The following is a 17,206-nucleotide window of genomic DNA, read 5'->3' as shown; positions in this document are numbered from 1 at the left end:
ACCAGCTGACCTACAATCGAAGGTAACGATGGATTAACGTCAAGCAGGGAGCTTCTGGGGAGCTCGCTGCAGTTTTTAAGTTGCATAACTCTGATGAACAAGTACAGGTTTATTCCGTGCTGAAAAGAGACGAAAACATGGAAATCGACACCCGAAGAAGGCTCCACAGCTGAAATGTTGCGGTCTTTTTCTTCTCTTTTCAGCATGGAATAAACCTTTACTTGTTCCTTTGCAGCCTACGCATGCTGACGCAGCTCCCCACTGCAAAGTCATTCGTGAACATCAGTCTTTTCGAACAAAGCGCATCTTTCGTCACCTGGTGGGGCAGCAGCCATTTCCTGCTGTGATTTAAATGACTCTGAGGACGCGGAAATCCAAAACCAGCACTCGCAGATTCAAAAGAGAACACTCACAAGTGACTGATCATGAGCACTAAAAAGACCGCCTAAAAATTTCACATATCCATCAGGCTGCACTCAGTAAGAGCATAAAATCAAAACTGAGTTATGCAGGATGCATGCAAGGGTCTGAAATGTGTTGCGACACCAATAATCCCAGTGCAGATAAAACGGCAATGAAAAAATACAGGGAGCTCTGGACTGCACCTCAAAGTCAGGCTGGATTCTAAGTCTTGAGAGTGAACTTGACATAACTGTTCTTGCAGACATCCCAAATTAATAAGGTCATATCTACAAAGGCTTTAAAAGGTAAAAATGCTCAATGCTCTCTTAAAACTTTTGTTTTTTTTAGATCATAACCATAAGATAATTGACCCAAAACTGAGTTGGAGAAACAGCCTGGGTTTGGGAGAGTGGGTCAGGGTTCCAGTCAATATCTCAGCGCATAAAGATGACAAGTTGGATCCTTCTCCCAGGTGACCTGCAGCAGCTGATGAATTAGACAGACTCCTGTGACTTGGAGGCCAATGAAAGACCTCATGGCTCTCACTCAGCAAACAGCCTTAAGAGAGGAGCTCTACCCCCTTCACCGTTACTGCAGTGACCGTTGGTAGTGTGGGACTGAGCCCTCTGGCCCTTAGGGTGTCCAACGCAATTCCTGGAGTCTGCAGTCTTCTGGTTTGACATCCCCCTGAGCTCTGTGTAGCTGGTCTATTTTATTAAAGCATCAATGTTAATACATATAACCAGGCTGACAGGTTTTGTATAGGTAACTGTAGATTTTTTCAGTCATCAAAAGACCTTGAGAAAAATCCCTTTTATCACTAACTGAGAAAATGGGTGAAAGTGCTGAACGGGCTACTCAGGTGGGGTGAATCTCCAGAAGCCAGCAGACACCAGAGGGACTCCTGCCCCAGAGGCTCACCTTGGAGTCCCCAATGAGGGCAATCCCGATGGACAGCTTGCGTTTCATCCCGCCGGACAGAGTCTTGGAGTGGGCGCGGCGCTTATCCTCCAGGTTCAGGATGCGCAGGATGCGGTCGACCTCCTCGGGGGTCTTCTCGTGGGGATACCCTTTCAGCTGTAGGGGAGGGAGATGATAAATGGCCGTATTGAGAAACGGGGGGGGCCAGGCCATTTCCAGAAATAGTCAAAATTGCTTTATATTCCTGAGCACTTTGGAAGAAACAATCATAAATGCGACTGTAAATCATAAAGTTATATTTGCCGGCAGCCATATTACTCTGCAACTCCCAGCTGGCACCCCACTGAAGCTCAGCAGGTGTGAGCCTGGTCAGCACCCGGATGGGAGACCACCTGGGAAAAACTAAGGTTGCTGCTGGAAAAGGTGTTAGTGGGACCAGTAGGGGGCGCTCACCCTGTGGTCTGTGTGGGTCCTAATGCCCCCGTATAGTGACGGGGACACTCTACTGTAAAAAGGCGCCTTCCTTCAGATGGGACATCAAACCGAGGTCCTGACTCTCTGTGGTCATTAAAAATCCCAGGGCGTTTCTCAAAAAGAGTAGGGGTGTTACCCCTGCGTCCTGGCCAATATTCCCATTGATCTTTACCAATCGTGGCCTCCTAATCATTTCCATATCTGAACTGGCTTCATCACTGTTCTCCTCCCCACTGATAGCTGGGGTGGGGAGCATACTATGGCTACCATTACATCATCCAGATGGGGGCTGCACGTTGGTGGCGGTGGAAGGGAGACCCCATTACCTGTAAAGCGCTTTGAGTGGAGTGTCCACTCCTTTAATTATGCACGAAAACAAAATCACAAATCCTTGTTTTTATAACAGTACACCATATCCTCCTTTCCTCTGACCGCAGCTGCAGTACTGCAGCCCGGAGAACAGGACTGTTGCGCTGCCATACGCTGATACAGGACGTACTTGCATTCACCACATACCTGCGCGTAGAAGCTCAGGTGCTCCTCCACAGTGAGGTTGTCGAAGAGGACGTCGTGCTGCGGGCAGAGCCCCAGGCTGCGGCGGATCAGGGCCATGTCCTGGGAGATGTCGTAGCCGCTGATGTAGGCCCGGCCGCTGGACGGGGGGAAGAGCCCTGCGAGACAGAGACAAGGCCCCATCACCCTCTTCTTTGAACTGTGCTGCGACTCTCTGTGCTGTGATCTCTACAAAGACCTTCCGGCATCACTAGAATGTCTTTACACCGGGTTGTTCAAACAAGCTCAGAATCCCCCGAACGGGTGTCTCTGATGAAAGAGTCTCCTCTCACCGGTCAGCATGGACAGCGTGGTGGTCTTCCCAGCTCCATTGTGTCCAAGGAGGACCGTGATCTGCCCTTCGTACATGTTAACGGTCAGGTCTCTCACTGCCTCACGGGTCTTACTGCCCACCTTGAAAACCTGCAGCGAAGAAATAACGTCACTGCAGAAGCAATTCGGGATGAGGTTGCCAATACTTTACTGATTACTCGCGCAGAGGAGAAATGCTGCAATGCCTACTACTGGCTCTGCTTTTTTTCCCCTACGTATATATTTTCCCAAAATGCACTGCACGTCTGCGCAAAATGCTGCAACACAGCAGCCAAATTCCATTCCTGGCTTTCCTGTGCCCGGAATACGATAAAACACAAAATCTTGTCTTTGCAGCAAGCAAGTCGAGAAACACTTCATGAATCTTTGTCAAACGACAGCTTAAAAACTGCACTTTTGCTGACACGGGCTGCGGTCTTCACCTCACTGACTCCGTGTCAGATTCATGAGAGGCATCCCAAGTCCCAGCGGAGGGGAGATGGAACGGGAGACGTCAAAATAAACAAAGTAAATCAATTGACCTGAGGATTGTCAAAAGCCAGCCAGCAGTGGGGTGCCGGTACCTACCTTGGCGAGGTGTTTGATCTTGATGCCCGACACCAGGCCTGCCGGCTCCTCCTCGATAAACTCGCCCTTCAGCGCCTTCTCTGCATCCTCCTCTTCCTCCTTCTCCTTCAGCAGGGCCAGACGGGGGGTGCCACCCCAGTAGGAAGGCTGGGAGAGAGCCACGGAGAAACACCGACACGCGCTTAGGATCTGATTTGACACTCTCTACAGCTCCCCATCACAATCTGGGGGACACCCGTGATGTTTTGAAGAGGGGCCAGGATTCTGTTGCGAATGGCCCCCAGTTTCCACTTAATCTCAGGACCAGCTGTCCCCTGGTCAGGAGTGTTAAACTGCATTATTCCCAGATCATTCCTATCCCTTTCAACAGCGATAGTGATACCTAGTGCTACAGTAGATCCCTAACTCCCACCGAATAAGCTAACAGGATGGATACAGGATCCTGAGTATAAGGAGGGAGATATACGGGTATACGGAGGGAGATTGCAACAGCAACATATCAGCAAGCAGTGACTACCAAAGGCTATTAAACTACATTTGTGGACAAACACATTATTACATGTTTCTAAGGAGCTGTTTGCTAAACCAGCAATGAATGTTTACAAGGCACGCAGACTTGGCCGGAGTTTAAATCAAAACAACGTAAAAGCTAACTAAAAAATGCATACAAAGCACTGCTTATTAAAGCACATGTCAGAATCGTTGGGAAGAGTATGTGTACGACGTCATTTTCATCCTGCGGCACATGGACACCTAGCACTCTTTGTCACAAGTAGTATTAATGCAAACCACTGACAGAAACATCAGCCGCTAGCACCTAGCGTCTTTGCTAGCAGCCAGCTGATCAAAGAATCTCTTCAAGCTGCCTCCTGGAGGATTCAAAGGAAATGTTTTTTCTACAATGTGTCTGAGCAGCTTGCTCCAGGCACCCACAACTCTTTGTGTAAAAATAGTCCACATGATTCAGGCCTAAATGATTACAGCACTCCACCCATGTCCTCAGGAACTGATTTCGAGGAGGATCCTAAAGTAGCCCCTAGGGTTCATTTCATCTGTATCTTCAAAACTATAACAATGTTGAATATCTGTTATTCCGCTTTCCACATAAGACATTTGGATCTTTAAGTCTTGTCTATTAAAACTGGCTTCTAAAAACAGAAAGGATTGAGACTGCGCCTCCCACAGAATCAATGGTTTTTTTTGCAATGATGTGATCGAAGCTGAAAATGATAATGGAACTGTGGTTTGGCAGGTAAAATTTTAATATTACTCAGAATTACAGTATATTCTGCATGTTGCAAGCAGATACAAGCAGCTGGATTTATTTTAGATCACTTATTTTAGATCACTTATAAAAGAAATCAACCTCTCCATTTTTCTGTCACGTCTGTAAAGTATCTACAAGATAAATCTTGAATAATCTACAGAAGAATAAGCAATATAAACAACTGAATCCTGAACCTTTACCCTTTGGCGTTCTGACCAGGCCAGAAGGTAGCAGCTCCAGGAGCAGTTTAGCGACAAGACTCTCACCTCCCATTCATCGAGAAGAGAGCTCTACACTTCTGTCTCTAGGCAGAATGCAATTCTTCACAGCAATTTCATCTTGTGTTAAAAAACATAAAAGCATCTTTTATCATGTTAATTATAAATTAGAAAGGCAAATGCCTTTAATAATTGTTAACCTCTAAGGTTGAGACTAGCAGTTTATTTAAAAGGAGATATTCTGCTACAACAAATCTGCTTTGGTATTATGGAAATGAATTTCGAGCGTGGGTGGGCGGTATAATTAATTAGCTTTTATCTTACCAACATTTTGACAATTAAAGAGATGCAGTTCTTTAATTAAGCCAGAAGGGGGTACACCTAGCACAGCTATCTGTTGATCTTTGCTCACCAAAAGATTTGAAAAAAAAAATACACTGAAACAGTTTAGATTAAGGTACGTACCTATGCAAAAAGGCAGGAAAAAACATTTGAAATTATAATATGATCAGCCTGTCTTCCTGGTGAATAATCACTGAAATGCTACAGAGATAATGGAATTATGCACACTCCCTAAAGCATACCACAGCTACACAATGGGAAATGGCCATGCGCAGTTCCTGATTTTTCCAGTTCTTTTTCCAACAGGTGTACCAAAACATGCAGTAGCGATGATTCTTGGACATTAGAGCTGGGCATGACTCCCAGGCTAAGAGTGCTAAGACTGCCATTCCATTCTCAACATTAATAATGCAACTACTGAAAGAGAACTCATGGTGCCCTGCCAGGAAAACACGATATCCCCAAATCCATCACAATACGAAACCTGTATGTTAATACAAGAAAAAGAGTTTGCTCTACAATTATTTAAAAGAGCCTAGCTAAAAATATGATATATATATATATTTAATATGAACTGTTTTACAGTAAATGAGCTGTTTTCAGGCATGACTACACCTTTCATAATGAGTATAATGCTTACACAACCCCCCGTGAGATCACAATGCACGAAAAGTTAAGCAATTATTAAGAAACTATAGTAGCATTTTGTTTTAGGTCTTATAAAAGCAACATTTTAGTCAAGAAAAAAAAAACCTGCTTACAGTGCCACTGTTTTAATCTCTAGGAGTCCATTCATGAAAACAACACTCACTGCAAAGGAAGGCCCAGAGCAAAGCCCATCACTCACTGGGCAAGTTCCCTAGCAACAGCACAATCTGCACAGTTCAAAAACCAGCCCAGAATAGTTGTTAGACCCGTCTCAGGAACTATACTAGATAACCCGTTAAACCCGGATTGTACATTATCATTCTACAATGACACATACGGTATGTCTTGTGTATTTTAATTTCCCTGAAGTGATAACCTCTTCCTAATTACAAACAAGCACATTTCCTGCTATGGAATCCGTACCTTTTTTCAAGATTGCACTGATATGTGATTTAAAAGAAAAGTTTCATTTTTCTATAGTGATTTTTTAACCAAGTCTGACCAACTCCAAGTCTAGAGGATCTTCCTTCTGCTCAGACTGACCTGACTACCTTCACCCAAGCCCACCGAGAACATACAAGAGGTTATAACCGAGATTTTGAATACATAATGTACCTGCGATGAGATGACCTGGCGGTGCTGCACTTTAATACAACCAGCTCAATAGTTCCTTAATTGATCCTGCTCATTATCAATTGCCCAAGCAAGGTCACCACCAATGTTCAAAAACCAAAAAAGGGACTTAAAAACAGCAGAGTTAATACCGCTCTTTTGTCTTTTACACACTGGGAAAAAAAATACTCGTGGCACCACAGGCATAGTTTCAGTGCTCCCGAGATGTCAAAACAGTGGAGCATATTTTCACCAAGAGTACAAGCTTTGCTTGACCACACACATCTTACGGATTAGAGAATGCCAAAAAAACGTGATCACATTATTTCAACAGTCTACGTTCAACAGGGAATGGGGATAAAAACGTATCTATTTCCTTCAAGCATCAAAAAGCAGTGGTTTTAAAATTAAGAGTATTTTTTTAAACCAAATGTAAAAGACATCCTTTAAATGTCAGCATGAGGAGCTAAGCCAAAACCAAACATGCTCAGTTTTCAAGCCATCCGACCCCCCCCCCCCCCCCCCGATAGAAAGGCTGGGAAAGGTGCACCTACCAGGATGAAATAATACCAGGGAAGAGGAACCCCATACTCTCCAGGGAAAACAGCCTCCACATACCAGGCCACCAGCCCATACAGACAGGAGTCCAGGAGCAGCAGGCCCATCACCTGGCCCAGGGAGAAGTTGTCATCCACAGTCACCGGCTGAAACAGGTTACTCCACTGGATCCCTGTGCCTGAGCACACACGCACACACAGGAAGAGCTCGGCTCAGCATCCCGCACCATGAGAGCGCCCCCTCCCCACCTGCCCAGTCCATCTTAAAGATCACCCTAAATCACTGGTGTGCACTGATTGGGAACATTATGCAAGTTAACCATCAATTAACTATCAAACCAGAACCCAGACCATCGAACAGCAGTCTCCCAGCTCCTCAGCTCTGCCCAGCCACAACACAACAGGATACAAGCCCATCTTCTCTTCTCTCCTCCTGCTCCTGGTCTGGCTTTCTTTCCAGGTGAGCTCTCGTTCTACACACTGTACATGAGTGCTTCCTTGAGCTGACAGTCAAATTTGAAGTCTTAAGGTCTTCAGCTCTTACTCGCTCACGGACTCCTGAGATCTGCAGCTTCTTAGTCGTTCTAAAAACGGGCAGAGACTCTAATCCTAACCCCCCACCCATCTCGCCACTCGCTGACCTTTGCCCTCGAACATTCCGATGAGCTGGGAGCCCATGGCCATGCCCACGTTGGAGATGAGGCAGGCGGCCACCTTCTGCGGATGAGACAGGAGGTCGTAGCGTGGAGAGATGAAGACATACGGGATGTAGGACAGGAAGTAGATGAAGCCGCCCGCAGCCGCCGCCACATTGGCTAGGAAGAAAAAAGAGGTACAGGCTCAAGAGCTGTCGGACTCCAGGGGAAGTTCCCACTGCACGTTGAAGAAACACTTTCCAGTTTCTCTTACTGACCAGGGCACAACATGTTTCCGAGGGAGATACTGGTAACTGGCTCAGAGGCAACAACAAAGTTGTTTTTCTTTCAAAAGATGCACAGGAAGCGAAGGATTTTAAATGTAAACTGGTCTCATCAGAACTCAGGAGCTGAGCAAAGTTAGCACTGTTAAGTACAGACAAGACCTCTATGGAAATCCAGGTTGCTGCTGGTCAATCTAATGCCCTACTACAGTGATCTGTGACAGTGAACTGCAGAACATAGTACCCTTTGGATGAGATTCTAAATTCAGATCCTGATTACTTGGACCTGATCACAGTTCCCTGGGTTTGCACAATCTGGTTTCATTTAATGAAAGAGATATCAAGGAACAGAAGTGAAAACTAAGGAGAAGTGAACTTCGGACTCAAGCCAAAAGGCACTGCTTTACACAAAGGGTTGTAGGAGACTGGAACACGGGGCTCATCCACATTGTTGAAGCCAATGACATGGGTTCTTTTAAAACTACTGTATGCTTGACATAATCCACAAAAAAAGGATAAAGCTCTTTCAGCCTGCCAGTGTAGGAGGCTAAGTGCTTTGCAAAAGGCTTTTCAGCCTTAGCTACCATGCTTCTAATGCAGTACCATTCATCAGCACATAGAAATTTAAATCAAAAGAATTTAATACATGAAAAACGAAAACAGCTGTAGTTTGATCTGGGCAACGTGTCTTTATTTAGCAGGGAAGCAAGTCACTGGTGATGATGTCTAATTCAGGGCATTGTAGAGCGCACAGAGCAACAAAGAAAATTCGTTTCACTCCATTACTCCGAGGGAGAAAGACGAGGAGGAGAACACAGAGCTTTGCTTAATTACAGATTTAATTAGCTGGTTCTTGAAGAGCCAGTGTACAGTATGTGATGGCTCAGAAAAATCACTGTTTCACACAAAAGGGACAAGAATAAAGACCCAGTCCTTATGAAATCGACCTGTTTTTTAGATATCAAAGGCCATTTTGTCTCATTAACAGTCAGCTTCCGACATTCTGTCCTCTCCCCAGTTTTTATCACTCTTTTTCTTTTCGGCAATAGCACATTTTCAATACAGCTTGTTTTTTTTTTGCCATGGAGATAAAAGATTTTCAAGACCTGCGGGCTTGAAAAAAGCACACAAAAGAGCGTGAATCTTGCCTTTTCATTTTGCCTTTTGATATAATTTAATGTTCAGATCATGTTTCTTTTTTTTCACACAATTACTGTTCTGAAACCACCGTCTCATGTCTGTCACACATGCAGAAAGTTCTCACTTTTAAGGTACAGCCGAGAGGAGAGAACAAGTAAACCCCACATTTCTATTTCAATGCACAAGAGCATGGACTGGATCTATATTTTTTACTTGTCACATTTTTAGTATTCTATAAATCATGTCATTGTAGCAGATATAAGTAATGCTTTTGCTCCCAAACCCTGGATTGCTCTTTACAAAGACATACTGCACATGGACTTTCACACAAGATATCAATCCTAAGAGGCACTGCTGTTATATGCTAGCAACGCACCTCAGGACAGGGCTAGCTCCCACTGACTGGACAATGGCTGATGTAGCGCCCACCCGAGAATGCAAATCTGCACCGTGTAATTATTGGCCAACATAAGAAGTATAAGGTTATGAAATCAATAACTACAACTAAATTAGCAGATGCGGTGAAGTAATTAGTGAAATATAAGAGAGATGCATTAAGATCATCAAAAGGTAACAAACAGAAGGACGCTATCTGGGCTGTGTAGCCCATCTGGTAGTAAGTAGTTTAATTAGTTTGAGGATCTCATCTTGAATGATGCCGAAGCACATGTATCTTTTTTATGACTTGTGTTTTATTGTTTTTTACAAACATACAAAGATCCTCAGAAATAAAGTTGCCAGTCATCACAAAACAACAAGCATTATAAATATAAATGAGTATAAAGACTGCTATTTAACATTCTTTCCCAGTCTGACAGAGGGTATTGTGCTGGGGAGAAAGGAGGGTAACAAACTTCAAGAACATTCATATCAATATTATTATTAGGTAGTATAAATAATCCACATCTCCCTACATTACTTAAAGGCCTCAAAGTACTTGGCTAGGCAGCTTGCTCCACACTCCCACCACCCTTTGGGTAAAGAAGGGCCTCCTTTTCCCTGTTTTGAAAGCACTTCCCTTGTGTCCTCTGGTTCATGTGTCATTATTGATTTTGAAGAAGTCCTCTGGGTCCCCTTGAGGATATTGAATGCTATTATTATCATGTCTAGACTACCTCTTTAAATTAATATAATTTATAGCAATGATTCTGGCTTAGTAAAAGCTTTATTATCCAATATCCCTGACGAATTAGCAGAGTTGGATAACCAAATATGCCAGATAGTCAAGATTTAAGGTCGTTATCACATAATCAATAACACTAACCAATAACATGTTCTGCACAACTACCATTTATGCAAGCTGGAACACACTCTTATAGGGTAATTTGCACAAAGAACTGTTATCGTTATCATTGAAGTGCTGTAATAAAACAAAAATACACTATTACAATATTATTGAACACAGAAATGTTCTTTAACACTAAAGCTTCTGCCAGCAAAGAGCATTGCAAAAATTATGGCAATTTTAAAATGATAAAATGACAATGACAAAATCAGCAAAACAAAAATAACCATCACATAAATAATGGCCAATCATCAGGGCCAATAAGCCTTGTCTTCGAGCCAGTAACAATAAGGTTGTCACAGGGATCAGAAAGGCCAAGAGCATGCTTGAGTATTAAGTATTTTCCTGGGAGGGGTCAAAAGTTCACCCCAGAAGAAAAACATGATTAGCCCCATTCCCAATGAAGCTCATGGGAGGACAGGTGCAGGCGATTGTGACAGGCAAGCCTTCATTTCTGCAGTTTGACTTGAACCAGTTCAAATTTCCACTATCCTCACATTAAAATGTACAAAATATACTTTTTTGTAGGGACTGGACATGAAAAACAGTGCTGTATAGTGCTTTAACGCTTTCCTGCTGATGTTCACAGGCTTGCTGGGGGTTTTTTAGGAGCCCAATTTAAGAATGTGCTGCGTAGTCCTGCATCAGAAAACTGAATAGTTGCCATTATCCCCTCCTTAAAACCAGAGGCAAATACCACACCTGTGAAAGAGCTTGATGATTGCACCTTGCAGCAATAACAGTCCAATTTCAATCACCGCTCAATTGTGCCGTTCCAAAGTTCACCTGGAACAAAATCGGCACAGGGCTTTGCAGCTAATTGTCTCCATTTTCTCTGAACAGCATCAGAAATGAGTCAAAAGCAACAGCAGAGAGCTTAAATTCAATAATGGCTTCACAAGCTAAGGAAACTCCCCCGCTATGGTCCAGCCATTATCAGACTATTCAACTGGCATGTCAGAGATTCAGTGACATGACGTGTGAGGTGGTGTCACAATGGCCCACATGTGCGATATATTAACTTTGGCTTCATCTAGTGCGGCAAGTGATGTGAAACGTGCTCCAAAGCCTGCGATTTACTCTGCTGACCACGATCCTTTGTTTTCTACAAAGCTCCGGGAGAGACTTTTCTACAAAGCTCCGGGAGAGACGGCACTCCCCTTGCTGACCAAACTACCCTTACAAAGACACCAGAACCATGCCATTTGGCCCCTCTAGCCTGTTTAATAGTTCACAGCTACTTGATCCTAGGATCTCATCCAGCTGTTTCTCTGAAGAACCCAGAGTATTGGATTCAATCACCATAGCCGGGTAGCTTGTTCCACACTCCCACCACTCTTAGGGCAAAGACGCACTTGCAGTTCCCAGTTTGAAATGCACTTTCATGTTGGAAGCCACTTTCTAGTGTATGGAGAAGAGTCTTCTGCGTGGAGGAGAAAGAGCTTGCAGTCAACTCAATTACACATCCCTCCCCGAAGAGCTTTTAACCAGATTAATGAGCAGACATGATGCAGGTATGAACACGACCGAATAAGAGGAGAGAGCAAAACTCCAACACTTCCCATTATGGGGCTGGAGGGCCTCACAGAAACAACCATCTGCAACAGCGCACACTTGCTAAAGCCTTTATCATGTAAATTGCTCATATGAAGGTTCTCCCTATTTGGCAAAGAAAAAAGAAATAATCCAAATGACATTCGTGTTTATGTATTCATGCTCAGCAGAAGATGAAGAATATAGATCAGGTGGAATCGGCTTCTTTCAGCTCTGTCGGTCCAGAAAGCGCTGAACCCACATGGTCAAAGGGTTTTCTTTTCCACAGTCAGCGTCATCCAATGCCCACCCCCCCCGAATCCCCCCTCCCAGGGGGCTCCCACCTGCGAGGGAGTTGACCCACCTCGTGAGAAGAAGGAGCTGATCATGAAGCTGAAGTTAATGGTGGACACGGCAAAGGTCAGCAGGAAGGCGAAGACCAGGGTGGGGTCGCTGTACGTCAGCACTGCTCCGTTGGGGCTCACCTGGAAGGTAACAGACACACACATGCGCTGCCATCAGAGCAGTGTCTCACTGGGCCCCAGAAAAATAATAAGCTACACAGCCCCCCGTCCTAGAGAATGCCAATCTAGCAGCAGAAGAATGAGCACGTTTTATAATGGTGCTTCCACCCCCATTGGGGTGGAACCCACATGCAACCCACATGAGCATCTACATCAGACCCTGCATGATGCAAAAGAACCTGCTAGGCCAAATAATTGTGCTTTTCATTAATATTGCTTTGCAAACTTTTGATGATATACTTCAGATGTTGTTCCCAAATCACTTACAAGGAATAACTCCAGGGACCTCCCTCTGTCACTGCGAATGTTTATCTAAACTTTGTTTAGCTTGGACTTCAGTTTATTTTCAGTACACCCACCCCCCTTAGCTGGAATGCTAAAAATGGCTTGAGTCTTTTTTTTTCTTGGTTTGTTTTGTGGGATTCGGGAGACAAGTGCCTGTTGTGAGAAAGTATATGAAGTAACAGTAATCAAAGTAAACAGTGGGGAGAAGCAGAGGCGTTTGGCATTTAAGACTTGCACGCACTGCTATTGACCAGGAAACGCACCGGCAAAGTGTCGCAGAGCTACGTTCCTTTACTGTACAGAAAAGAGACCCCTTCCTTCAGGCTATAAATCCAAGATCACCATTATGCGAAGGATTATAATTTCGAACGATGGCATAATGGCGATTTTGTCTCCCGAGAGCTAATAATGACAACGGTGGGAACCCGGCCTTCACTGACCTTCACGCAGAACAGCAGAGTGACGAAGAAGACAGACATGAGCAGGAAGAGGAAGAACATCAGGAACCAGGCGGACCAGTGGAGCCAGTTGCTGAGGCCCATCATCCGCATGTACTCCTGAAAGACAAGCGCACAGCAGTGTCACTGCAGGCTGCTTCCCGGCACGAGACAGGCCTTCCAGACCTCCAGTAGAGCTGTCAACCCCTCTCTCACCAGCCCACTGCTTCCTTCTGAAGAACCGGCTCCTGACTTGCACTGGCCAGCCTTGATCGTGAGAATTGGACAGGTTTAACGGATGAAAGTATGGACCTTTAGATATTTTATATATGTCCTCATGTCACAGATCAGGCTGTAGATCTCTGCTCCTCGGCTTATGCTCAAACTTTAAGGATAACGTTATGACACTGCAGTAGGATTTTGATTAAAAAAAAAAACTTCTGTTGTGATCTGAGGAATCAGACCACATTCATATTGAAGGAAATCAAGATTTAAAAAGGTACTTTTACTTTTTTTTTTCCCTGCAGGAAAGGAAGTACATTTTTAGTTGCAAACACGACTGTCTGACAAGCACATCCACTAAGATGTTATTTCAACCCAAACACTGCTGTCAACGGCATAAAAAAGTCACACAAAAAAAAAACAGTGGAGCCCAGAGTTTCTCTCACTTAGATGCCATAGAAGCTAAACACTTAAATGATTCAGAATTGTGCTCAGGTACCAATTGACTTGACTACATGTTGTAGGTGAGTGTGTACACTCGTACTTGAGAAAACAAAACAAACACAACTGCTTTCCTGTTGTTTGTTACTTTTCCACAATACTGTTCTGGGCTGCAAATGTTTCAAACAGAGAAATGTCAGGCTTTACTTTCACACTGATACTGGCTCAGACAATACAGCAGGGGTGTCAAGCCCTGGTCCTGGGGGGCCTGTAGCAATATCAAGAATTTATTCCAACCCAGCGCTTCATCCAGGTAAGTTTATCATCAACTTAACTGGAGCAATTAGTTTCCCTTCTTATAGGAGTGCCGGTGCTTTTAATAGACCTAGAACACCTGCAGACACTCAGCTCCTCCAGGACCAGGACTGGACGGCCCTGTCATCTAGGTCAGAGCAGACCGTGATATAAAGAGCACAGATGGCATCACGGCGTGAAAGAGGCCGTTTCACATATAACTCTTGGGACCAGTGCCTAGGGCCGACAAAATATTAAGGGCCTAAGAAGGAGGGAATCACTAGTGACTGATGAAAAACGAGCTGAAACGAGCTTGTGATCGACTCTAGGTGCTCCAAATCAATAATCAGACGCTATCTAGCGGCTGTTCCAGAAAGTATGGAAGTGATGGTCGCTCCCTCAATAACGTGGTTTAGCATGAGAATAGTTTAAAGTGCATCGTGTCAATCGATGTCATTCAAATGGCGTTCACCCCTCTTTTCGCACATTTTGGAGTGAAAGCGCCTAGGGCCAACGAACACCAAAATCTGTCCCTGCGTGGGACCGGTCGTCTTAAGGCGTCAAAAATCTGCCTGTAGAACATCGCAATTGCGCAAGGGGACACAGGAAAGCTAAACGGACGAGGTGAACACGGGGGCTGCATTAAAAACCTCCACGTTCCGCGGTCACCGGGCTGTAAACGGGCGGGGCTGCCGTTACCTTCAGCTTCCTCTCCTTCTCCTGCACCACGGCGCGCACGATGTTCAGGGCCGTGTAGGTGAAGCTGAGCACCAGCAGCAGGGGCAGCTGGTTCTGGATGGCCAGGATGAAGAGGTCGTTGATGTAGGGCGGGAAGGGGAAGCGCCGCAGCCAGACGTGGAGCCGGTCCAGCAGGGAGCCCGTGTCGTGGGCGCGGATGATGGCCCTGTCCACCGCGTGCTGGATGGCCAGGAATCCCTCGCGGTAGTAGCCTGCAGCGTGGAGGAGGCGCCGAGATCACAACAGCTCCCGGCCGGCGGCAGTGTGCCATTTTCACCTATTTCTTGCCACTAGGCCTTGAAGTGCTCAGCCTACACCGGGCCTCAAATGAATCTTTGGTGGGCAGCGGGAGCTGCACTTAACTTTTGATGAGAGACTGCTGTCCATGGGGCGAGGGCTTTTTCCACAATCAGGTACCATGAAATTATCCCTGACAGGATATTACTGGAAGTTCACTTACATTCTCCCCCTTTTAAGTGCAGCAATATCACAGATGGCCTGCTGGCTACTATTCTTGAAGAGTTTCAGGTCTGGCGCAAGTGGACCTGCTTGGCTTTTGTTTCTTTTTGGGTTTTATTTTTTTTCAAATGACAGAGTAGCCCATCACAGGCCAGAGCCCTGGAGGGAAACTGCCTTGGTGCTGCTCTGCCCTGAGCCGGGGCGGGGCAGAAGCCCGAAGGGAAATTCAGTTTTGCTCAGCTGCACGTGGAGAAAAAAAGATTTTTAGGAACCAATTTTTCTCCTTCCGGCGCCATTACATCAGTCATCTTCAGGTGGAAAAACAGGAGACAGGATACCCAAGAATGTGGAAGAAGATGTCTCGCATCTCACCTCACCCTTCTTTCTTTTTGACAGAACTACTGAAACTTTGGACAACTATTGGCTAGAAATTAAACCTAAAGACCTCTCGTTTCAAGCCTGGTCATTCAGGCAATACTGAGGCAGTGGGATCAGAGGCTAATTTTTAAATTCACCTCCTTCCCCTGGAGAAGAAAAGAAGAGCATTTTACTGACTTTCCACGGTTACTTTTTAACACGTCACATGCTCTGAATATTCAGATCACACTTTCTTTTCCGTGCACGGGCAATGTCGTATTCTAAGGATATATTTTAAGGATTAATTTCTGCAAAGAATACCCCCAAAACAACGAGAAGGAAATGAGGTCACTTGAAAAGGGTATTATCAAGGACTGTTCCCTCACACTTCCTCTGTCACGTTTCAGAGATCTGAGCTTTTTCTTGATGGGACGGATTTGCCGGGAACTGTGCAACTAAGCAGAAAAAAAACGATCGCTCAGAAAGTCACCTCTTAGTGAAAGCTGCGACTGGCGTGCTTCGTAAGTTGTCGTGACGAAGAAGGAGAATATCCGTGGTCATTACCTGGGGTTCCGCCTGTTTTGTATTTGGGTTCCCTGGGCCCTGGCAGCTGGAACAGGGGGAAGAGACTGAGCGTGTGCCAGTCGCGGTCATTGTTGGGATTCAGTTCGGACTTCTCCGCTGGTGGGGCGTTTCGGGGGCTGTACTTGAACCTCAGGTGGTAGCTCACCTTCAGAGGAAGAAAAGAACAAGAGAGTCAGCTCAAAAACCCTCCAGGCCTCCTGCCCCCTCATGGTAATGGTGCTTGTCATGGGATATACAGTACTCCCCAGGGGGAGTGGGGTTGCAGTGTCGCAGGGAGCTGAGAGTGTCCCTGGGTGCTGACTGCTCGGAGAGTCCCAGGCACGGTCGGATAGCAACGTGACCCCAAGATTGGGAGATGGCCGGCGACGCGACCCGGAAACAAGGACAAAAGGACACCGAGATGCCGAGAGAGGATGTGGAGGACGACGGGAAAGATACAGCGCTCTGAAGAGCCGGCCCATTTCTTACCTGCAGAGGTAAAGGTTCGTCCTCATGGCTGAAGGCATGCTCAAACACCAGCGCTGCCAGAATCTTCCCCGACTCCGGGTCTGACTTCACGTACTGCTCAAAGTCTGCTTCGGTGTCAAAGCCGCGGACTGCAGGATCACACAGAACACCACGAGACTGATGAGCAAAACAGGCTGCTTCCACAACGGGCTCCACATAGCACGCAATGCAACCGCACGGTGCAGAAGGAAGCTCAACCCAGCTGCTGGGGAGTGGTACAGTCTGTCGGGGTCTTCCTCAATCTCCTAAGATCCCACCTTGTTCATCTGGTTCAGTTATATACACCCCTATCCAAGCTTTTCCACGTATCACATGCATCTGTCCAACTTAACCCATAATGAGATCAGGTAACAGATGTAGCAGTAACCAAAATCTGAAGACTGCCTGACCTTACAGGAACACAGTTTAGGGGAGAAAAAAATCATTATCAGTTTGCACAATCTGCTTAAAAAACGTAGGTGTAGGGTAATATCAGATAACCAGAGATTATGTCTCAAGACGTTGCTCCTGTTAGAAGTTATTAGATTAAACTTTCTGGCAATTTAGTAATAACGCAGTTATCACATCTATAATTTACCAGTAACTTT

General features: G+C 45.4%; 1 protein-coding gene across 6 annotated transcripts in view; it reads right to left on the bottom strand.

The window, feature by feature from the left end:
• Nucleotides 1–17,206, bottom strand: part of abca3b (ATP binding cassette subfamily A member 3b) — a 58,857-nt gene that overhangs the window by 23,569 nt on the left and 18,082 nt on the right. For all 6 annotated transcript variants that reach the window (XM_088936298.1, XM_088936297.1, XM_088936300.1 and 3 more), the window contains 11 exons: nt 16,581–16,708; nt 16,092–16,257; nt 14,673–14,923; nt 13,020–13,136; nt 12,135–12,255; nt 7,535–7,708; nt 6,891–7,072; nt 3,250–3,396; nt 2,643–2,772; nt 2,314–2,468; nt 1,324–1,479 (listed from right to left, as the gene is read on the bottom strand). In XM_088936298.1, coding sequence (XP_088792424.1) covers nt 1,324–1,479; nt 2,314–2,468; nt 2,643–2,772; nt 3,250–3,396; nt 6,891–7,072; nt 7,535–7,708; nt 12,135–12,255; nt 13,020–13,136; nt 14,673–14,923; nt 16,092–16,257; nt 16,581–16,708 — 1,727 coding nt within the window. The remainder of the gene's footprint in view (nt 1–1,323; nt 1,480–2,313; nt 2,469–2,642; nt 2,773–3,249; nt 3,397–6,890; nt 7,073–7,534; nt 7,709–12,134; nt 12,256–13,019; nt 13,137–14,672; nt 14,924–16,091; nt 16,258–16,580; nt 16,709–17,206) is intronic.

Source organism: Atractosteus spatula, chromosome 18 (genome assembly GCF_055471065.1).
Source record: "Atractosteus spatula isolate fAtrSpa1 chromosome 18, fAtrSpa1.hap1, whole genome shotgun sequence".
Taxonomy (NCBI): domain Eukaryota; kingdom Metazoa; phylum Chordata; class Actinopteri; order Semionotiformes; family Lepisosteidae; genus Atractosteus; species Atractosteus spatula.
Note: the sequence above shows the minus strand (reverse complement) of the source record. Positions and strands in the feature narration are given on the sequence as shown.